The sequence below is a fragment of the Phacochoerus africanus genome, chromosome 9, assembly GCF_016906955.1.
Source record: "Phacochoerus africanus isolate WHEZ1 chromosome 9, ROS_Pafr_v1, whole genome shotgun sequence".
Lineage (NCBI taxonomy): Eukaryota > Metazoa > Chordata > Mammalia > Artiodactyla > Suidae > Phacochoerus > Phacochoerus africanus.
In genome coordinates this window covers 25,874,411-25,898,240 of record NC_062552.1, presented here as the reverse complement: position 1 = coordinate 25,898,240, position 23,830 = coordinate 25,874,411, and the positions used below count along the sequence as shown (strand labels likewise).

At 36.3% G+C, this 23,830-nt stretch overlaps 1 protein-coding gene across 3 annotated transcripts; it reads left to right on the top strand.

The window, feature by feature from the left end:
• Positions 1–728: 728 nt before the first annotated feature.
• On the top strand, positions 729–23,054 carry LOC125136466 (butyrophilin subfamily 1 member A1-like). Of its 3 annotated transcripts, XM_047797291.1 has the most exons (10): positions 741–1,052; positions 6,376–6,486; positions 11,262–11,279; positions 15,737–15,754; positions 15,837–15,857; positions 15,940–15,957; positions 17,575–17,601; positions 18,331–18,357; positions 21,819–21,845; positions 22,055–23,054. In XM_047797291.1, exons 1-10 carry the CDS (start codon positions 992–994, stop codon positions 22,600–22,602), a joined length of 876 nt encoding a protein of 291 aa, XP_047653247.1. In that variant the 5' UTR covers positions 741–991; the 3' UTR covers positions 22,603–23,054. The 3 variants fall into 3 exon arrangements, with proteins under 3 accessions (XP_047653248.1, XP_047653247.1, XP_047653249.1); XM_047797292.1 differs by lacking the exons at positions 11,262–11,279; positions 15,940–15,957 and adding an exon at positions 17,201–17,221 and having other exon boundaries at positions 729–1,052; positions 22,055–22,793; XM_047797293.1 differs by lacking the exons at positions 11,262–11,279; positions 15,940–15,957 and having other exon boundaries at positions 750–1,052; positions 22,055–22,793.
• The last annotated feature ends 776 nt before the right edge of the window (positions 23,055–23,830 follow it).

The following is a 23,830-nucleotide window of genomic DNA, read 5'->3' as shown; positions in this document are numbered from 1 at the left end:
TAGAGTAGCAAAGGCGTATAAGGATTGAAGAAGCCTGGCAACATGAGACAGTTTGCCCAAGGAAAGTCTCCCTAGAAAGGTGAACAAAGACCTGAGAGGGTGGAAGGAGAGTCGTGGGCATATCTGGAGGAAGAGCATTCCATTTAGAGGAAAAAGTAAGAAGAAACAAAACCTGATTGGAATATTCATGGAACAGCAAGGGAATTGGTCTGGTTAGAGCAGGTCATCAAAAGGGTGTGAGATGGGGTCAAAGATATAGCCCTGGGACTCCACCAAAGAGCCTATGTAAGGATGAGAGATACAAGGAGAACCTACGGCAGAGTCTAGGTCCATCATAGCAGAAATGGTTCAGAAGTTCACAGAGCCTGAGGATAGTGTCCAGTGCTCAACATGGGCTGCTGAAGAAAACTCTTGAGACAAGGAGACTGAAATCAGTGGATAAGATTTTAAGAAAAAAGAAGAGGAACCTACTTTGCAACAATCCTTAGTTTTTACTGGTCTTTATCAATTATCAAGTGAACATAAAATCTTTTTCTCTTTTAGCACTAGGCACTCTGAGGTTGATTTGCACTGAAGAGAAAAAAAGAGAAATCTCCCATGTATCAATTGATTTTCTGTGTATGTGCAATTATTTGTGCATGTGTTCAGATGAGCAAATGAACTAAATGCAACTAAAATATGGTTTTATGAGCTATAAAGTCCAGAGTCCAGAGTTTCCGTTCCTGCTTCTGATTAATTCTATACTCCAATCTAGCTAGAGAGCTCAAGAGCAAGAAACCTGATTCACATGAGTAAACCTTCTCTCTGATCCAGTGATATTGCCTTGGGTGGTATCTTGCCCCTGTGTTAACAGAGTGAATACAAAGACTTTCAAAATCTTTGTGTTTCAAAAACACAAAGGATTTAAAAATCCTGCCAACACAACTTGAAACCAAGTTAAGGATTTTCTTTGGGCCACGAGTGAAAGACGTGAAACAATTTATTTCCTGAGATGATGACCTACCCAAGAGATTGCTGTAGAAAATTACCTATAATGAATGAAAATCATAAAGGTGAGTTTTATTTTTTGATACTGCAGTTATTGTTCGTGTGTGTGTGTGTGTGTGTAGAGCGAGAGCATGTGTTCAAGAGCACACATGTGCCTAGTGCTTCTGAAAAAAAACATCTGAGTCACAAAGATAGAGCAAACCTCAGTGTACACGGTATAAGACTTGGATATTCTACTCTCTCAAGTCTGGTCAACCTGACTTCCATGCGTTCTTTTCTCTATGTCATTAGAGTATCACTTATTTCAAAAATATAACCAGAAATTAGCAATTAATAAGTGTGATATTTTAAGTGTGCATTCTAAAGTTATGAAAAAGTACCTTATAGGATTAAAAACTAACAGTCTTATACTAGTGACTTTATGTAATAATGAATTAAAAGCTTCTTCTTTTTTTTTTTTTTGTCTTTTTGCCATTTCTTGGGCCGCTCCTGCAGCATATCGAGGTTCCCAAGCTAGGGGTCGAATCAGAGCTGTAGCCACCCGCCCACACCAGAGCCACAACAACGTGGGATCCAAGCTGCGTCTACAACCTACACCACAGCTCATGGCAACTCCAGATCCTTAAACCATTGAGCCAGGCCAGGGATCAAACCCGCAATCTCATGGTTCCTAGTCAGATTCGTTAACCACTGAGCCACGACAGGAACTCCAAAAGCTTCTTTTAAGGCACATGATGCTGTGGAATTCCAAGATGCTTTTAATATTCTTGGTGAATATATTTTAATGTGCAGTAATTGGGCATTTTAAGAGTGGAGAACTAAGCTATAGTGGCTAATATTCTGGTTCATAGTAAGTCCTAAAAAAATTGATGTATAATGAGGCCATAGGTAAGCTTCTCTGCTTGGAAAAATAACCTGTGAAACAACTCATAGATGTGTAGAGATTAGAAAAAGTTATTTCTGGTCATTGTGGGGTATCATTCAAATTATCCTAACATAAGAGTTTTATACTTTGTTCTAATGTGTTTTTTTTGTCTTTTTGCCTTTTCTAGGGCCGCATGTGTGGCATATGGAGGTTCCAGGCTAGGGGTCGAATAGGAGCTGTAGCCACCGGCCTACACCAGAGCCACAGCAACGCAGGATCCGAGCCACGTCTGCGACCTACACCACAGCTCACAGCAACGCTGGGTCCCTAACCCACTGAGCAAGGGCAGGGATCGAACCCGCAACCTCATGGTTCCTAGTCGGATTGGTTAACCACTGCGCCATGATGGGAACTCCCTAAAAATGTTTTATGTAAGAGTATGGCTTTGGACTATTTTGATATTAACTTTAAACATTTTATTACTTGGCAATATTTAATGAAATATTTAATGTTTGAGGAAGAAGACTAGATACAAGAACAGAGGAACCCATAGATGATATGACCATTTACCTAGAAGGAGAGCTTCACCAAAACTTCCTGTTCAAACAGTACTAACAGTAATGGTGTAAATACATCCAATTCCCTCAGACATTTGGCTAAGAAATAAGCAGAGAACTGTTGGTCTCTAGCAAGAAGAAAGATGATAATATAAAGAAAAAGAAGTAAGAATATAACTAAATCATATTACAGCCAGTTCAATTAAGTAAAGGTGGCTACATCTCATTTACTTAAATTCTTGGAGTTTATCTCAATTATTTAATTATTTTTAAAAACCAACAAGTAAATAATCTGAATGACATATAAGACCGTGTTATTACCTTCAAATGCATTTTCTGAACAAAAAAATTTAAAGGTGTAGAATTTACATTTAGAAAGAGTAAGTTTTTCATCCAATCCTGGCCAGGGATCAAACCCAAGCCACAGAAGTGACTTGAGCCACTACAGCGGCTATGCCAGATCCTTAACCTGCTGCTGCACCAGGGAAATTCATACAGATATTTAAAGGTTATACCCCATTTATGGTTATTACAAAATATTCGCTGTATTTCCCGTGTCTTAAGTACATCCTTGTAGCCCACCTTAAACTCAATAGTTTGTACCTCCCACTCCCCACCCCTATTTCGCCCCCCTTTAAAAATTGTATATAAAAAAAAGAATGAGTTTTTTCACTTTACATTTCAAAGCAAAGATCAGATTCAAAGATGAAAAGGGGAGTTTCTATCCCAGGTCAGCAGTAACGAGCCTGACTAGTATCATGAGGATATGGGAATGATCCCTACTCTTGCTCAATGGGTTAAGGAGCTGGCGTTGCCCATAAGCTGTGGTGCAGGTCACGGGTGCAGCTCAGATCCCGAGTTACTGTGACTGCGGGGTAGGCTTGCAGCTGCAGCTCTAATTTGACCCCTAGCCTGGGAACTTCCATATGCCTCAGGCACTGCCCTAAAATGGAAAAAAAGAAAAAAGATGAAAAAGGATTTTTCCTGTTTATTGCTCATAAAAGCAATATTTGCATTTGACAATAAATAAAACTTTACATTTATCTGCTCTACATCTACTAAATTAAGTCTTCTTAAAAATATGTATATATATGATCTAGGAAACAAACTCATTCACTTCTATTCATAAAATTTGTCTATATTTCCAGTAAAACGGCACAGTTCTAGAGGGGTGTGAATCATGTATATATGATTGGATATACATAATCAGTGTGTACAGTAAAAAAATATCCTACTAGAAGCCTGATCAGTTAGCTGCATCTTCAGATTCCAACCTGAGCAGCACTTCAGAAGAGTTACGCTGTTTTCACTCAGGTAGAGTCCCTCCAGTTTCTTTCCCCAAACCAGGGATCAGGAAACATTATATGTAAAGGAAAAGGTGATAAATACTCCAGGCTTTGAAGACTAAGAGGCAAAAAATAGTATGTACTTACATAATAAGAGAGAAAACATTTCCATAGACATTTTATTGGTGAGATTTATTAAGTTTTTTTTGTTTGTTTTTTGTTTTTTTGACTCTTCTAGGGCCACTCCCGTGGCATGTGGAGGTTCCCAGGCTAGGGGTCTAATTGGAGCTGTAGCGGCCGGCTTACGCCAGAGCCACAGCAATGCAGGATCCAAGCCGCATCTGCAACCTACACCACAGCTCACAGCAACACCGGATCCTTAACCCACTGAGCAAGGCCAGGGATAGAACCCACAACCTCATGGTTCCTAGTCAGATTCGCCAACCACTGAGCCACGACGGGAACTCCGAGATTTATTAACTATTAATAGCTATTGAGTACAATTTTTGTGATGCAGATCTAATAATGAGAAGAATAGAAGTTTTGGAGGAAATAGGGTCTTGCTTAATTGTGGATTTAAGTTAGCATTCTGATCTTTAGAAACAGTGCTTATCTGTTAATAATGGTCTGTTGTAAGAGTTACTTATTTCATCTTTGAAAATGTCTTTTCACCCAGCGAACTACCACCAAATGCTGATACTAGTCCAGGGGCATATGAGTTTAACTGAGCTTGAATCACTTCAAAGACAATATTTGAGTTCTATTTTGTTCTTCTCTTACTAGTCGCCTTTAGAATGTCATTACACTGTAGATCTGCCACTTCCATTTGAAGATTATTTGGAAGCTGCTCAATTGCACAGAGACATACATTTTAACATATGGAAATTTCCTTTGCAGTGTTATTGAGGTAAAATGGATGCTGCTGGAAATCTAATTTAAACTTTGAAAACATATCTGGTGCAAATTCGCGTGAGGAGGAAGATCTTTCCTTTTGTTTGTTTACTTTCTGACACCACAAGAGGCATATGCGAAGGAGCTTGACACTTTATGTGATACAATTGTAGTTAAAATGACCTCATCACAGTCTAAATTTCATATGTAAGTTCTATTTTACCTTGTAATTTTAGGTTGAATGTGTGGAGAAGCATTATGATGTCTGAAGTAAGAGCTATTTTCAGAGTTACGTGGTGTTCAGTATGAATGACTGAGATTGATCTTAATTTTCAGAAAATTTCAATCTCACCCTGAATTAATAAAATTATATAAAATAAAATTTTATCACTGCTAAGCCATCAGCATCCTCTGTGGTAAGGTAAATTAGGATATTCTGATTCTATTTCTGACAGAAATTAACAGAATTAACAGTAATTAAGGACACCATAGTCAATGAATGATATTCATTTTCAGATGTTGGATTATTATGTATCTTGGCGTGAATTTAGTCAGGTTTATCCTATTTGTGGTTGCTCAGCTTATTGAATATGTAGATTGATGCCCTGTGCCAAATTTGGAAAATTTTCAGCCATCAATTATTCAAACAGTTTTTCAGCCCCACGGCCTCTCCCCTTCCTGGGACCTCAGTGACATGTACATTAGATCTTCTGTGATAGCCCCACAGGACATTTATTTTAGTCTATTTCCTCTTTGTTGTTGAGATTGGATAGTTTTGTCTGTATTCAAGTTCACTGACTCTTCTGTCATCTCTTTTCTCTGATAAGCTATTCAGTGAGCATTTTATTTTCCAGTTCTTAAATTTCTGTTTTGTCCTCTTTTGTATCTTCTATCTATTTACTAAAACTTTCTATCTTTTTTCATTTGTTAAAAGTATGTTCAGAATTGCTTATTTTTGTGATAACCACCCTACCATTCTTGACAGATCATTCAAAAATCTTTGTCCTTTTGGTGCTGATGTACATTGATGGTCTTTTTTTTTTTTTTTTTTTCATTTGAGTGGATATTTTCTTGGTTCTCCCACGTGTGAAGTGTGATTTTCTATTGTATACTGGACATTTGGGGGATCTCATATAGCACCTCATTTTGCTAAGTGCAGGTAAAAGTACAGGTTCTCCACTCAGCATTGATTAACGCTATGGAAGGAGAGAGGCGTTTTGAGTTGCTGGGTAGGGCCATTCTGCAACCTGCCCTGGATCATGTTTAGCTTCACAGGACATACGACATAAGATCCCATACATGTGGTACCATTTGAGGCTTGACAAAACAGATGATGTAGGGAGTTCCCATTGTGGCTCAGTGGTTAACGAATCTGACAAGGAACGATGAGGATGCGGGTTCGATCCCTGGCCTCACTCAGTGGGTTGAGGATCCGGCATTGCCTGTGAGCTGTGGTGTAGGTCGAAGACGCGGCACATCCAGAATTTGGCAGAGATTCCGTCATTTACTTTTCAGTGTCCACCCTCAGCAATCCTTCATAACCCATAGGAGAAACATCTCCCTAATCCCTGGTCTACTCTGAGATATTCAGTCCCACATTGTCTTCTGAGTGGCTGCTGCAAGACCCCCTTAAGATACTTAGAAGCAGAGCAATCCCTCTACTATGAAGACTGAAACTTGGTCATAGACCTACAGGTTACTTGAGTATAGAATAAAATTTCTATTGTAGAAACAGCAATAGGATTGGTCTGGATGTTAACAAGAAATTTCTCTGTCATGCCTTTTTCAGAATCTCAACCCAAAGTAGACCACGTGGACGACAACTTTGCAACTTGCCTTCTCAGGCTCTTAGTGATGGTTCTTATTTTTTATGTATTCCGGGAGGAATGTTTTGGAAATAGTAAGTTACTAAATATTTAAATAACTAAAGTCATGCTATCTTAAGGAAACTGTCCACTACTCTGACAGGCTTTGACGTTGTTCCTGAATGGTGATGATAACAGAGATGAGCGGCCTCTAACCTTCCCACAAAAGCAGAACTGGAGGCAAGAGATGTGGCAGTCTCGCTTCACTGTTTACTTTTCATTTTTGGAGGGAACACATTCTATTATTACTATTATTATTATTTTGTCTGTTCTAGGGCTGCACCCACGGCATATGGAGGTTCCCAGGCTAGGGGTCTAATTGGAGCTGTAGCCGCCAGGCTATGCCACAGCCACAGCAACTCAGGATCCGAGCCGTCTCTGTGACCTACATCACAGCTCACGGCCACACTGGATCCTTAAACCCACTGAGCAAGGCCAGGGATCAAACCTGCAACCTCATGGTTCCTAGTCGGATTCATTAACCACTGAGCCACGACAGGAACTCTGGGAAACTCATTCTTTTAGTTCTGGAAACACGGTTTAAGAGAGATTTTGACAAGAAATTCATCAAGTGTACCATTTCCCCAAATTGCAAAGTTTCTGAAAACACTTCTTTTAAATTAACAGAATCAATCAAAAATAGTTGAAATTTCTCAACTATTTTGATAAATCTTCATTGAGAGTAGATTCTCTCAGTCTCTCAGTTTCTCTCTCTCCAGCGTTATTTCAACTGTTAGCATTAGAAAGAAATAATGATTGAAGTTGTAAAGCATCATATTTGAGCTCTATATCAGGAAATATTTTAATGGTAAGACCTTTTTCATTATTGAATATTCCTGTAAAAAAAGGTCATGAGTTGCCTACCACTGAGAGCATTTAACTGAAATCTTAATGGTCATATACAGGAATTGTTTTTCCTCACATTAGAAAATAAATTTCTAAATATATTGAAGGGTCTAATTATATTTTATCATAAAAATGCATAAGTGTAAAGAATAAATCCTAATTTTCAAGCAAGATTTGTGGGGTGATGTTAAAAAAATTTTTTACCACCATTTTCACAATTTTTTAAAGTTGCTTTTAGAAAAAAAATTATCTCCTTAGAAAAATTAAATATGCAATATTTTGCAAATTTAGAAATCCTGAATATGCAGAAATATTCAAAGAAATACACTGGGATTTTTTTTCAGCAGATTCTTAATAGCATTAGAAATCAATGAGTATTAACAAATGAAATCCTATACAAACATTTTATTCTAAAAAAAACCCACACTGGATTTAAATAAATACTCAAGTAAAATCAAGGCCAAAAAATTTTTAAACAGGAGTTCCCGTCGTGGCTCAGTGATTAGCGAATCTGACTAGGAACCATGAGGTTGCAGGTTTGATCCCTGGCCTTGGTTAGTGGGTTGATGATCCGGCGTTGCCATGAGCTGTGGTGTAGGTTGCAGACGCGGCTTGGATCCCGCGTTGCTGTGGCTCTGGCACAGGCCGGCCGCTACAGCTCTGATTAGACCCCTAGCCTGGGAACCTCCACATGCCGCGGGAGTGGCCCAAGAAATGGCAAAAAGACAAAAAAAATTTTTTTAAACAATTTAAATTAATATATAATCAACCTAACACAAAAATGGATATAGATACAATATAGGAAGCCAAATTTAAACAAATATCTTTAAAAACTCCTAATAATACATTAAAACAAATGATATAGGGAATTCAATTCAATGAACTCAAACATCATAACTATGTAAGGACTAATTGCAAATATTTCACTGAAGAACTATTATAGAACAGGCAACAAGAAAAGCTATTATTCTGTTCTCTTAGGCTGCTAAAAGAGATAGATTTGATTTTGTGTTTCTCTTGCATACGTGGATAATTATAATTTTAATGGGAGAATAAACAGAGCTACAGAATCCCATAGATTCTGCACTGCCAAACTCAGATGTAACACTCGACCAGTCATACCCATGTGTTCTTACGCTGGTCTTCACCATGATTACATATCCAATGGACATGGAACCCCTAAAATCCTCCAGTGACATTCTCCATGCTGTGGACATATGCAGGGCTGGCTTCATGGGTATGCGACTTGTGCAATTGCTCAGGGTCCAGTGCTAAGAATGTCCCATGATTGGTATAATGCTCTCGTGTCGTTATATTTACATTTTCAATAACTTTATATCTGAATATGTTTCCTAAGTGGAGTCCAGTGAGACAACAGACCATGCATATGAGTGGAGGAAATACACTTATTGGCACTGCATGGAAGCAGTTGTGATCCAGCAGCAGTCCAAACACAGTGGGCTCAGGCCTATGGACAAGGAGCAGTGTACAAACCATAGTTGGCACATGCAAATACTTGTGGTGGACCAGAACATCATGGGACCTAGGTTTAATAGGATTTTGGCCTGTGTCCAAATTTGTGACAACAACAGTGGCAACAGCAACAGAAGTGATGTCAGAGGCTGTGGCTGTGGGAAAGAAGAGGAAATTCTCATGTGTGTAGTGAGAGCACCTGCAGTGGAGACCAGCTTGCTCATCTGTCCCAGAGCCTATTCCTGTGGCATTTGCACAAATATTAAACTTGCTGTTCTGAGTGTTGGAAGAGAAACAAATATTCATGGTAACTTTATTTATATTGGCAGAAAATGGTCACAAAGCAAATACTTTTCAATAGCTGAATGGGTAAATAATCCAATGTACATCCATACAGTGGAATACTATTCAGCAGTAAAGTGGAACAGGCTATTGATTCCTACAGCAAATTTGATGGACTTCAATGGCACTGCATTTTGTGAAAAAAAAAAAAAAGTCTATTCAAAAGATTATATACTGTATCATCCTATTTGTATAACACTTGAAAAATTATTTAACCATAGAAATGGAGTATAGATTAGTGGTTGACAGGGGACAAGGGCTGAGCAGAGATGTGGAGTAGGAATATAAAGAGATTGTACAAAATATTTTATCTGTGGTTATGGAATATTTCTGTTTCTTGATTGTGGTGGTAATTGCTTGACATGATATATGGGGGAAAACTGCATAAACACAAACAGAGACACACTCAACAGAAACACACACACACACACTCATCAATGCATGGCAAAATGGTGAAACCTGAATGATATATATTGTATAGTCAATAGTATTGTACCGTGTCAATTTATTCGCTTTGATATTTTGCTACAATTACAAAGATATTTATCTATCATTAGAGGAATATGTGTAAAAGACACACGGGGATTTATACTTTTTTTAAAAAAAAGGAGGAAAAGAAAACTATAATTGCTAAGCTTCATCAGGTAAAGCAAAAGAGACTAGAAATTAAAGAAATAGAAATCCACAGCAGAGAAATAGAAACTAGGGAAAAAAACAGCCAAATCAAAATTTTAGAAATTTTAAAATTTGAAATTTAAATATTTGACTGTATTGGCACAATAGCAAAATGCGGATGGCAAAGTATAAAGACCAGAAACTGGAGAACAAATCCATGGGATTTATTTTATCTGAAGAATAGAAAGGAAAATATATTTAAACCATGAACAGAGCTGTGAAGAAACTACAAGATAATATCAGACGTTCTAACACAAAAATCACGAGATTCTCAGAGGGCACAGCACAACTGAGGCATAAGACATATTTGACGAAAACTGTCAAAATTTCTCAAACGTGATGAAGATTTAAATTTAAGGTTGCAAAATACTGGGCAATATACAAGCAGAATAAACTCCAAGAATAACCACATACCTAGATATATCACAATCATAATACTTAAAACCCCAAGATAAAGAAATAACTCCTGAAAATCTCTAAAGGAAAACAAGAAGATCAATTATTTAAGATCAGGTGGTTTCACATCAGACATCATAAGAGGAAGAATACGGTGAATCAAGAGTGTTAAATACTGAATGAAAAGACTGTCAATCTAGTAAAATCTTCTATATATCCAGTGAAAAGAGACTTCAGTGATAACGGCAAAATCATACAACCATGCATGGAAGAAAGGAAAGTCAAGGAATTTATCAAAATATTTGTTTAATAAGAAACTCTAAAGGAAGTTCTGCAAACTTAAGGGAAATGACACAGAGGGAATAATAGAGAGGAAGAGAAGGATATGATGGATAGAAATAAAATGAAGGGTGTGTCAATTCTGAAAATTTTAATTTCCTTTTTTTTAGAAAACATGAAGGTGAAACATATTTTATCTTCATCAGTACACAAAGGGTTTAATTAATAATCTAATTAATTTGAACCTCTTTACTCATTTGTATGTTGTACCAATTTATCGGACACAAATGAATTTAATCTATTTAATCAGAGAAAAAAAGGAAGTAAAAGAACTATCTCCCCCAATTAGAAAATATATAATTAAATAAAAATCAGACCTGGATTATATAAAAGCCACATTCTTGGTACCTTGGCATTATGTAAAATAGAGCTGTATCCATAAAGAATTAATATTTGATCCTCTGTAAGTTTATTTGTGAATTATTTGAATTATTTATTTATTTATTTATTGTCTTTTTGCTATTTCTTGGGCTGCTCCCGTGGCATATGGAGGTTCCCAGGCTAGGGGTCGATTCGGAGTTGCAGCCACCGGCCTACGCCAGAGCCACAGCAACGCGGGATCTGAGCCGCGTCTGCGACCTACACCACAGCTCACAGCAACGCCGTATCCTTAACCCACTGAGCAAGGGCAGGGACCAAACCCGCAACCTCATGGTTCCTACTCGGATTCGTTAACCACCGCACCACGACGGGAACTCCTGAATTATTTTAATTAATATTTATCTTATTTGTTTTGCAGAGAAAAGAAAAGGAAATGGTGAGCTTCAGACTTTGATCCACTTACAGAGACATCATTGCAGCCAACCCAGCTTTAGGCAATAGCAAGGAAAGAGTTCCAGCATCTTCACTTTATATAAAATAAAGCATTCCCCCGGTATACAAATCTATTTGAAAATCTTATTTTGTTTGCAATTTTCTTCAATTTAATCTGTAATACATTTGTTTATATCTGTTTTTCGAAACTGTCCAAATTTTTGTCTAATATTTTTTTCAGAGACAATTAAGGAAGAAAATAAGCCAGAGCAAAGGAAGCCTTTTATCGTCACATAAATACAAATTATGTAACCAAAGCAATGTCAGCCCTTGTGTCTATAAGAGCAACACAATGGGTAGGTATTTTGGCGTTTTGTAAAAACAAGGGCTTTGCCCATGAGTAAACTTAATCGATTCAGCCCGCTGCTATTTCGTTTGTAGATTGCTTCTAGAGATTTATGTTTTGCTTCTATTGGGCTAAAATTCATATAACATTAAGTTAGCCATTTTGAAGTGTGAAATTCAGTGGCATTTGGTACATTCACAATAGAGTAACATCACTTTCATCTAGTTCCAAAATAATTTTATTACCTTAAATGTAAACTCCTACTCATTAATGAGTCACTTCTCATTCCCTCACCTCTTAGTCTCTAGCATCTGCTGGTCTGCTTTCTGTCTCTGTGAATTTACCTATCCAGGTATGATTGCACATGCATGGGATTATACAACATGCCAACTTCTCTGTCCGCTTTTTTCCCCTTGCACAAAGTTTTTAAGGTTTGTTCATGTTGTAGCATGTATCAGTATTTCATTCTTTTTTCTTTCTTTATTTCTTTCTTTTTTTTTTTATCCTCAGGGCTTCACTGGCAACATATGGAAGTTCCCAGACTAGGGGTCTAATCAGAGCTACAGCTATCAGCCTACACTACAACCACAACAATGGCAAGATCTGAGCTGCATCTGCAACCTACAGCACAGCTCACAGAAACGCCAGATCCCCAACCCACTGAGCAAGGCCAGGGATCAAACCCACATCCTCATGGATTCTAGTCAGATTCAATTCTGCTGTGCCACGAAGGGAACTCCCAGTGTTTCCTTTTTTTTTTTTAAGGCTGAGTAGTGCTTCATTGCATGGACATACCACATTTTATTTATCCATAAATTGTTGATGAGCATTTAGGCTTTTTATACCTTTTCATTACTATGAATGGTGTTCCTTTGGGTATTTGTATTCATGTATGTGTTTAAATGTCTGTTTTCAATTTGGGGGATATTGCTTGGTCATATGGTCTGCTTTGTTTAACATTTTGAGGATCTACCAAACTATTTCCCAGAGAGATGGAACCATTTTACATTACAGCCAGCAAAGTATTAGAGTTCCAGTTTCTCTGCAATCTCAACAACACATTATTTTTCCTTTTTTTAAAAAAATAAGCCATACTAGTGCCTTTAAAATGGTATTTCATTGTGATTTTAATTTCTATCCCTTCATGACAAAAGATGATCATCTTTCCATGTGCTAGTTGGCCATTTGTATATCTTCTTTTGAAAAATGTCTATTCAAGTCCTTTGCTCTTTTTTCTTTTCTCTGTCCATGTCATGCAGAAGTTCCTGGGTCAGGGATTGAATCCAAGCCACAGCAGTGACAATGCCAAGTCCTTAACTGCGAGGACACCAGGGAACTCCACTTTGCTGATTTTTTTTTAATTTAATTTTTTAATTTTAGGAGTTCCCATAATGGTGCAGCAGAAATGAATCTGACTAGGAACCATGAGGTTGCTGGTTTGATTCCTGGCCTTGCCATGAGCTGTGGTGTAGGTTGCAGATGTGGCTGGGATCTGATGTTTGCCATGGCTGTGGCATAGGCTGGCAGCTGTAGCTCTGATTGGGCCTAGCCTGGAAACCTCCATATGCCATGGGTGCAGCCCTAAAAAGCACACACACACAAAAATTTAATTAAAAATTTTAATTTAATTTAATTTATTTTTTGGTCTTTTGGGGGCCACACCTGTGGCACACGGAAGTTCCCAGGCTAAGGGTTGAGTCTGAGCTATAGCCGCCAGCCTACACCACAGCCACAGCAATGCAGGATCCGAACTGCGTCTGTGACCTACAACACAGCTCACGGCAACACCGGATCGTTAACCCACTGAGCAAGGCCTGGGATCAAACCCTAATTGGCATGAATGCTAGTCAGATTTGTTAACCACTGAGCCACAACAGGAACTCCCAAAATTTTAATTTAAAAATTAAAAAATTTTCCATACCCCTGTGGCATATGAAAATTCCTCAGTCAGCTATCAAATCCCAGCTGGAGCTGAACCTATGCCATAGCTGCAGCAATCCACTGCATTAGGCCAGGGATCAAACTGGCATCTGAACAGAGACAAGCCATATCATTAACATACTCTGCCACAGTGGGAATTCTCCCTTAGCTCATTTTTACACTTTTCTTTTTGTTATGGAGCAGTAAGTTTTCTTTCTCTATATATATTCTTGAAACTAGGCCCTTAGAGTATATACTTTGCAATATTTTCTCCTATTCTGCACCTTGCCTCTTCACCTTCTTAACTTTTGATGTATGGAAGTTTTCAATTTTTATTAAGTCCAATTTATCTTTTTTTCCCTTTTGTTACTTGTGCACTGGTGTCATATTTTAGAATCAATTTTCAAATCCAAGGTCATAAAAATGTACTTTTTTGTTTTATTTTAAGAGTTTTATAGATTTAAGCTCTTGGATTTAGGTCAGATTCATTTTGAGTACATAACATTAATACAGTAAGAACATTAAAAAGTGAGTAAGAAAGACCTATATACATTAGTCAATCATTGGAGGCTTTTGCTGACCTTTTTAAAAGCACTTTAAAGTGTCCTAGCAGGAAAAAAAACCCGTGATGTTAAATCACTAATTGGATTTTCAAATTAGGTAGTTGAAATAAGAAAAAAACACATGATATATTATTGTTTAACCTTCTGAGGATCTGCCAAGCTTTTAATATAGTCTTGCTATATATTACACAATATTATATACTATTTATCACATAGTATTTGAGAGTGCTGACTTTAGCCTAATGCTTTTTTCTTCTACTGAAAATATCTTTCCCTAATAAGAAAATACACAGGCAAATGTGTTCCCTGTTTTTTTTCTATTTTATCACATATTAAGTTAAAATGAAAGAAATGAATTACAATATTTACAAATCATTGGAGTAACTAGTCTAAAATAACTAACAACTACATGCTTAAAACTTTTCTACCAGAGAGGTCTAATAATGGGAGAAGTATATTATAATGACGGTCAAAACAGACATTAGCAAAGAGAATGAAAGAGGAGTATATGCAGACAAAACCACTTAAAATTTTATACAAAACAGAAAGTGGATATTGTTATCACATAGCAGAGCAACTAGGATCATAAAACAAAAGAGGAAATCTATGCTTCCATATAAACCTTTAACGGGCTCTAGACATATCAATGTCAAAAGCAGTGAAAAATTAAAGAGCACTGTAGAGTTGAAATAGGGTGAAAATGGAAGCAAGTTATATGACTTTTCTCAGTATGAAGTTTACTGCCACATACAATAATCTAGGAACTTGCACATCACACAAATGAAAGACAGCTAATACTTCGTCTTTATAAAAATAATTGAATTGCTCTAAAGAAAAAAATTTTAATTATCTGTTACTTAAATGGGCTCCAAAATAATGGCTAGCTCTACCTCTTATCATCCTAAGATGGAGCTCACCTCTCATCAAGCTATTTCCGAGAACAGAGGATGTCCAGTTTGCTTTTAAAAATGAATTCATTACTTAGCCTTATCCATCATTTCACATGTTGTTCAACACAGATGAAAAGCTATTTTTTAATGATGCTGAAATGCCCAGAGATAATACAGAAAACAGAACAGATTATTGCATTGGATAAAATCATTAATTTTGATGTCAGACAGACTTTGGATAAAGTTCTGACTCTGAAATAAGCAACTGCAGGGAACTCAGCAAGGAACATATGCTTGCTCTAACCTGTTTACTCCTCTGCACAAGTATAGTAACTTATCTGGAGCACTTCGATGATCAAATATAATGCTACTTCTAAAACATGTATCACAGAGTCTAGTACAGAGAAAATATGCAATGAATGTCGATGGTAGTTATCGCAGTGGTGGTGATGGTGATGATAATGACGACGACGTTATTATGTCTTAAAAGGGGCTTTAGGAAAACATTTTGTGGGATTCTTAAGTTTAGTCATGAGAAATTTAAAACTCTTTATCTACTTCACCATTTGGCAAAAAGCAGTGATGCCCCCTATATATTTTACAGGAAAACACCTAGACAATAATGTTTTTCCTCTCTGAAAGGGCTAACTTATTATATATCACCTAGGTGAAGAAATTTGGGGGACTGTTGTGTTTGTTTCTGTTTCATAAGAATTCTTATATTACTCTTTTTATTTTTCAGATCAACTTAAGGAAAATGGTAAACATTTATGACTCTTTACAAAATACGATCTCCCTGTTAACCATTTCATAAGTCTTATAGTACTCTTTTTATTTTTCAGATCAACTTAGGAAGGAAAATGGTAAACTTTTATGACTCTTTACAAAATATGATCTCTCTATTAACTGTTTCATAAGTCTTATAGTACTCTTGTTATTTTTCAGATCAACTGAAGGAAAATGGTAAACTTTTATGACTCTTTACAAAATATGATCTCCCTATTAACCGTTTCATAAGAAGTCTTATATTACCCTTTTTATTTTTCAGATCAGCTTAGGAAGGAAAATGGTAAACTTTTATGACTCTTTACAAAATATGATCTCCCTATTAACTGTTTCATAAGAAGTCTTATAATACTCTTTGTTTTTCAGATCAACTTAAGGAAATAAATGGTAAACTTTAATGACCATTTATGTGATTTTTCTACAGCGATTTTTCCTGCTTCCTTGCTTTTCCATTCCTCCCTCTGTATCATTTTCTCTTTAGTGATTTTTATTCATTCTTACTACATTACATCTTCCATTGCTTCTTTCTCTCTTTGTTCTTCTTCATCAGTTAACTCACTTTTCCTACTGACCCTTCTCTTTATCTAATGCATTATTTTTCTTACTGTCTCCCTGATGCTAACAATAATAACTCCTTCTCATGGCTCTGAGATGAGTGAAATTCTAATATGAAAAGATATCTGAAAGTGCTCTCATAGTGCTTTTGTGTCCACAAGCTGATTTTAAGAAAAATTCAAAAGCTCTTCTATGCAAGACACTTTTTAAGAAGTACAGTCGATTGTTCCTTGTAGAGCACACCATTGTTCTCTACCTTGAGATTGAAGCCTCACCTGGCTGGACCAGGAGTGGAGATTTATGGCATAGTGATATGGAGACTTTGCTTTGCATTTTAACAGACCTGGGTTCAAATCACTGATCTGTTCATTGACCAGCAGAAACTTCTCCATGTTATTGACCCCTTTTATTCTCAGGTCTTTCTTTTGTGAACAGAGAAGCACTAATTTACAAGTATTTTGCTAATATTAATCAAGTAATTACATCAAGCCCTTAGCAAATATTTAAGTCATTGGAAACACCAAATAAATTGTAGCTTCTTTTGCACAGATGATATAGAGCATGCCAGCATTGCAGAGGATGATAACCATGACTATCAGCATTCCAAATTAGATTAAAAACAATACTTCATGGGGGATTTGATAATTTCCCTCTTGAATTTTAACTGTAAAATTATTTGTCTATGTTAGCACGTAATATGTTTTCTTATTTTCTTTCTTTTTTGGGGAAACATGTGCTGGAGAAAACTGAGGATTTTAAAAACCTTGATGAGTTAATTTATGTCTTTGTATATAATCCTTCCAAGCAAGTTTAATTTTTCTTTTTTCTGTAACATTAAAATGGAGTTTTCACTTTTTTCCCCCAGGAAAATTGCAAAAGGAAATTGGTAACGGTATTCTAATAGTTAAAATATTCTCAAGAGGATGTCCTCCTCTGATGATCCCCTGCTTCCTTTCATTCTTTCCCCTTAACTCTTCATTTTAGGTATCTTTTGCATTTCCCCGTTGCCTCTGTATATTGCAGCTATCATGTTAGGAATAATTTTCTGCTTACCTTGATTAAGTCCTGAAAATCATGTGATTCAACTTTATTTTATGCATGAACAACAATTTCCAAAGGGAGCAGTGGCTTGACTAATGATAGTAATGACTATGGTAAATCCCTCAGAAGAATGCCTGTCTTTTTTCTGCGTCGTCCTCTCTTTGAGAGTCCATGTCTTATGTGTGTATCTCCTTTCAGATGAGAGGAAAGCTCAATTTAGGAATGGTAAGTAATTTGGAAGTTCTTTCGTGGGATCAGATTCCACAAATAATAAGCCATCTAGCCCTTCTCTAAACCTCCTTCCCAGAAAGAGTCAGGCATGGTATACCATGGCATGTGCTCACTGTGTAGAAGCATAAATGGAAGAGAATCTGTGAAAGTGAGTTAACTCATTTTCTTTTCTAACTTAGAATATCCTTTTATTGAGATGGGGAAAAATTTAATTGTTTAATGGATATTTCCCAAGCGCTCCTCCCTTTGTCTTCACTTCCCTAACCACCCTTTTCTTTCCCTTTTCACTCTTTGTCTCACTCTTGTCAATTCTTTCTTCCTTCACCTCTGTTCTTTCCAAATCCTTACCTTTCTCCTTCATCCTTTCCTCCTTCCGCCCTCACTCCTTCCATTTTATCCGTTGTGCTTTCTTTCCATCTTCATTTCTCAAACTATCCACTTTTATTTCCATCATTTCTTTATTTTCTTTGTTCTTATTTTTCTTTTTATTATTACTTCTCTTGCTTATAGCTTGATTTTTCTTTTGACTTTATACTTTTTCACATATATATACAAACCCAACAATTTTAAAGTTAAAGGAATGGTCACAGTATTGTGAGGAAGGAAAGGGATGGAGAGATAAATAACTGAATACTTAGAGAATACTGGTGATGAGGAGAGAGGAAAAGATACAAGAAGGACCAGGAAAGGGTAATCACATGTTCTCATGTCGTTCAATTGCAGGCTGGCAGAAGTCATTGTTGTATCCTGGTGAGTATGTTGCACTGAAGATGAGTCTAAGATAGACAATTAAGCTTGTAAATTCTATAAAACATTGGGCTACTAACTACCACATGACAGAGAAATACATACATACATATATGTATGTATACATACATATATATATATATATATATATATAGAGAGAGAGAGAGAGAGAGAGAGAGAGAGAGAGAGAAGGGTATGCATGTATATGTGCTTGCAACTTCTGGTCCATAGCAAACATAGCAAGAAAGATAATTTTTAAGTATTTTTCTTTTTGTCTTTTCTCACGTGCCTCTCACAAGACAGAAGTTAATTAAACCAGATATTAAGAAATGAAAAAAGTATAATTTTCTCTTTTGTGATTTTTATTGATTCTCACTATATTACAACTTCAGTATTCCTGGCCTAACTCAAAAACATAAATTTTTTCTCTAATTTTTTCCACTGGTATTGGATTTTATCAAATGATTTTTCTGTGCCTATTGAGATGATTATGCTATGCTGTCCTTTATTTTATTAGTATGGTTTATTATATGAATTGATTTTTACATGTTAAGCTGATCTTGCATTCTGGGAACTAATCCCACTTGGTGGTGTGTATAATCATTTTTGCATGGCTGTGATATTAAATTTACTAGTATTTTATTGAGAGTTTTGCATCTGTATTCATGAAGGATATTTGTGATGTCTTTGGTTTTAGTACCAGGGTGATACTAGCCTCAGGATGATAAGGGAAATATTCTACCCACTTCTATTTTCTAGAAGATTTTGTTGAATCTGGTATTTTCTGTCCTTTAAAGGTTTGATAAAACTCACCAGTAAAATCATCTGGGCCTGGGAATGAATTCGCATAAATTTTCAATTAATAATTCAATTATTTTACTTGTTATAAGTCTTTCCAGATTTTCTATTTCTTAAGCCATTTTTAGTAATTTGCATATCTTGGAGAATTTGTGTAGTTCGTCTAAGTTTAATTTGTCAGCTATGGATTTTAATAGAAGTTTCATTTGAGCTTTCTAAATTCTGTAGATTCAATAGTGATCTCATTAATATGTGGTTTCTCATTCTTATTGAGCAATCTAGTAAAATTTGCTGATTTCCTAAAAAAGCAAAATCTGTTTCAGTGATTTTTTTCCTAATAAATTTTGTTTTCTTTCATTGATTTCTAACCTAATCTTTATTATTTCATTATTTGATTGCTCTAAGCTTAGTTCACTCTTCTCTTTTCAGTCTTTTCATGGAGAAACTTAGGCTATTGGTTTAAGATAATACTTTTTCTCTACTTTGGACAATTCAAGCTCCAAATTTCCCTGTAGGTATTACTTTTAGCTGCATCCAATAAAGTTTGGTAGATAGTGTTTTCGTTTTTATTCAATTCAAAATATTTTCTTTTGATTTTTTTATCCACAGATTGTTTATAAATATATCAATATCCAAATGTTGCTAAATCAGAAATTTTCTTCTTTTTTGATTCCTAATTTAATTTTATTGTAACCAGAGATCATCTTTTTTACAGCTGTCTTTTTATTAATCGCTTTAAATATTTTTTCATGAATGAGTGTTTCTCAGTTTGATGTGTGCCTTTGTCAATTTCCACCATTGCAAAGTGATCATTTTTTTTTATAATTTTTCCAGTTTTAATTGTTGCTTTTGGGGATAGGATTTAGGCTTCTCATTCATTCCCTTCCAGTTAGTTTCATGCATCAATAACTATTTCCTAAGTAGAACTCTAGTTATATTTGTCTAGCGTTTTTCCCTATATGTCTTCTGTATGGTTGCTCACTTGAAGCTACCCAGTATAGCTGTAAAAATTCCATCATCTTGATCTTTGCTTATTCTTGACTTTCTTAAGTCATTTTGTTCAATAAAGAAATTGCACTAGTGCCTTAGGCTAAAATTGCACATTTAATTTCATTTCTTATTTTAGGTGATCTACGAAAGCCATTGTCATACTTGTTCTAAAAAGGCCAAGATTGTAAATATTTTAAAGTTTATGGGCCATATGGTCTCTGTCACAATTACTCAACTGTGCCTTTTTAGCACAAAAGCAACCATAGACAATACATAAAGAGATAGCATGGTTGTGTTACAATAAAACTATTTACACTGACAGGTGGGCTGGATTTGTCTCCTGGACTAACACAGGAACTGACTCTGGGTCTAGAAAAAGTCACTTTTCGAACCCTGAAAAATCCACCCATTTCTGGAGTTTTTCATTTATTTTGATTATGTTTTATATTAAATATGTATTTAAAAGACAAATAGTTCTTAAAATAAATGGTAATAACAGATCCAGTGGATACTCTCTTTTCAAATTCATTCCTATAGATCCTGTTTAGGGCACAAGATATATTGTCTAAATGATTATAGAAAAAACGTTTTAGAACTGTTTTGTCTCTTCTTATCATGGCTGTCTCTATATGCAGTCAGGTTTATCTGTTTCGTCACTCTTACCACCTAAGCATTGAACTAAGACTGCACTTTTTAAGTGTTGGTTACAGTATTTCACTTTCATTTATTATGGCACTATCTGCATTGAGCAGTGTAATGAACTTTAATTTTTATAAAAATCAACTCATATCTCTGTGGTTTAACCTCTCGCATACAAATTAATATGAGTATATCTAGGTCTGTGGTTCTTCTGGGCAACTGTATTCAAAATAGTAGCTCTGAGAACTAGTTTTTTTCCAGTCTGCTGTCTTCTCCATTTCTAGGGCCTTATAATTCTGGCATTGGGTGGGAAAGTGTTAGAATGGGAATGAAAAAAAATCAAGTGAACTACTTTATTGTCCAACCTAGAAATGATATGGTTGCCTGCTGAGCACATTGTAATGACCATAACTCATTTGTATCATCTCACCTAAAGACGATGAAGGTGGTGAGGGTTGGTATGTAATTCTACTCTTTTTTAAGAAGAGGATAACTGCTGGTAGTCTGCACTACATAATATATAAGTTAGAGGGATTAGTTCTTATGAGAGCATTTAATAAGAAAAGCAGTGGAGGAGTTCCCGTCGTGGTGCAGTGGTTAACGAATCCGACTAGGAACCATGAGGTTGCGGGTTTGGTCCCTGCCCTTGCTCAGTGGGTTAACGATCTGGCGTTGCCATGAGCTGTGGTGTAGGTTGCAGATGCGGCTCGGATCCTGCGTTGCTGTGGCTCTGGCGTAGGCCAGTGGCTGCAGCTCCAATTCGACCCCTAGCCTGGGAACCTACATGTGCCATGGGAGTGGCCCAAGAAATAGCAAAAAAAAAAAAAAAAGACAAAATAGAATAAGATAAAAAAATAAAATAAAATAAAATAGCATACATAAAAAAAAAAGAAAAGCAGTGGAAACTTCAGTTCAAGCAAAAGTTCTAGAATATATTTGGATCATTATCAAAAGAAGTGTTAGAAAGAAGAAATTACCTCTCTGTACCAGACAATTCAGATACTAGGTCTGATCATGCATATTTATTTTCTTTTCAGACTGGAGGAAAGAATTTTTCCAGGCTGGTGAGTCATACCCTGATGGCCAAAGAGGGATTCGACTCCTTATTCTCAGGATCAGCCTCAGGAATTATTGGAAGAGGGCAGTTGAAAAAGTCCATGTGGGACTACATGCATGTCCCACAAGCTCAAAGACACCTCAGGCTAATCCAAATAGTGTCTCTGTTTCTAGGATCCCTCTTTTTCAGAGATTAAAAAGCTTACTGTCTTTGCAGTGACTATTACTCTGGATCCAGACACAGCCCATCCTAGCCTCATCTTGTCAGAAGGGAACAGACGTGTAACCTGGGGAGAGAAGTCTCAAGATCTACCTGAGAACCCACATAGATTTTATTCCTTTCCTTGTGTGCTGGGTCTTCAGGTCATCACCTCAGGGAGGTGCTACTGGGAAGTGGAAGTTGGAGACAGTCAAGCCTGGGACCTGGGACTCTGTAGGCCTCATGTAATGAGGAAGGGAGGGATTTCCATCAAACCTGAAGATGGTTTCTGGGCCATCAGGTCTTGTAATGATGAGTACTGGGCACTTACCTCTCCAGAAACACAACTTATTCCAAAGGAGCATCCTGCCAGAGTATGTATTTTCCTAGAATATGAGGAGGGACGTATCTCATTTTATAATATGACAGATAAATCCCACATTCACACCTTTTCTCAAGGCTCCTTTGAGGGGCCCTTAAAGCCTTTTTTCAGGCTTTGGCCCAGTGATTCAGCATGTTTGACCATCTGTCCAGTGCTTGAAGCAGCACAGAATCCCCTGTGCTAGGAGTATCATAAAGCTGCAGGTCAGTGTGGATGGAAGCATCTGATCATGACATACATTCTCCTATACCAGAAGCAAATTATTTTTTCTTATCCCATATTGTGGTTCTCCCTATCATTTTATCTTCTTCATAAATAGTTCCCCCAAAGCATGGTGCAGGGTAAAAAAACTGTGTTGCTCATGGCATGTTTCAAGAAAAAAAAATATGTATATATAAACACATAAATAGACTCATATAATATGATCATACTATCATTGTAAGGATATACAAGGAACTAGTGCATGTGATTGCCCATACAGTATTGTAATTTCTTAAGATTCCAACTTTAAAATGGCAAAGGTAGGAATGAGGGGAGAAAACCTTTTTATTTTATACAATTTTGTAACTTTGGGTTTTGTACTACATTTATAAAGGGATATGCAGAAAAATAAAATTAAAACTTTCAAATAAATAATTGAATTGTTCTCAGTTGTACAACTTAGTGACATTCAGAGGGAAACATATTTCCAAGTTTATCCTTCAGCTTCCTCTGTATGAACCTCATCTATATTATATTTTTACCCTTTTGACCTTTATTTCCTTATGAGATACTGGTTCATTCCTGCCTTTTCTTACTACTATTCATTGCTTGGGAATGAATTCATAGCTCCACATTTTCTTAACGTACAAGCATTAAAAATGATTTTTTTTGGTACAGTCCTATGGATTTTAATACTTGTATAGCCACTACTACCTTCAGAATACATGACTGTTCCATTATTTCAATAGACTGTTTTATGCTAGGTTTTTGTAGTCAAAAACCTTTCGTTAATGCCTAACCTGTCAACAATTGATCACACTGGTGTTTCCGTATTTTTGTATTTTACCAGAAGCTTTTATAAATAGAATTATATTATCGGTTATGGTTTGAGATTGGCTTCTTTCCCTCAGAATAAGGCTTTTGATAGTCAACCAAGGTAATGGAGGCATTAATACTTTATATTTCTACTGTTTGCTGAGTAGTATCCCACTGAATGTACAGCAATTTGATCGTTCAGTCACTAAAGAGTATTTATGTTGTTTCCTGTTGAGGTGATTATGAATTCAGGTGCTATAACCACTCATGTAAACATTTTGTGGGTAAACATCAGTTCTCACTTTCTACGGTAAATATCTAAAAGTGAAATTACTGGGTCATAGGGTTAGAGCAGTTACAACTTTATAAGAAACTGCCAAACTCTTCCCAGAGTG

What these genes read in the sequence shown, in the direction of transcription:
- LOC125136466 (XM_047797291.1), top strand. Translation starts at nt 992, where the DNA reads ATGATGACCTACCCAAGAGATTGCTGTAGAAAATTACCTATAATGAAT. An exon ending in GAAAGCTCAATTTAGGAATG is followed by an intron (nt 17,602 to 18,330) that starts GTAAGTAATTTG and finishes GTTCAATTGCAG; the next exon opens with GCTGGCAGAAGTCATTGTTG. An exon ending in GAAAGAATTTTTCCAGGCTG is followed by an intron (nt 21,846 to 22,054) that starts GTGAGTCATACC and finishes CTGTCTTTGCAG; the next exon opens with TGACTATTACTCTGGATCCA.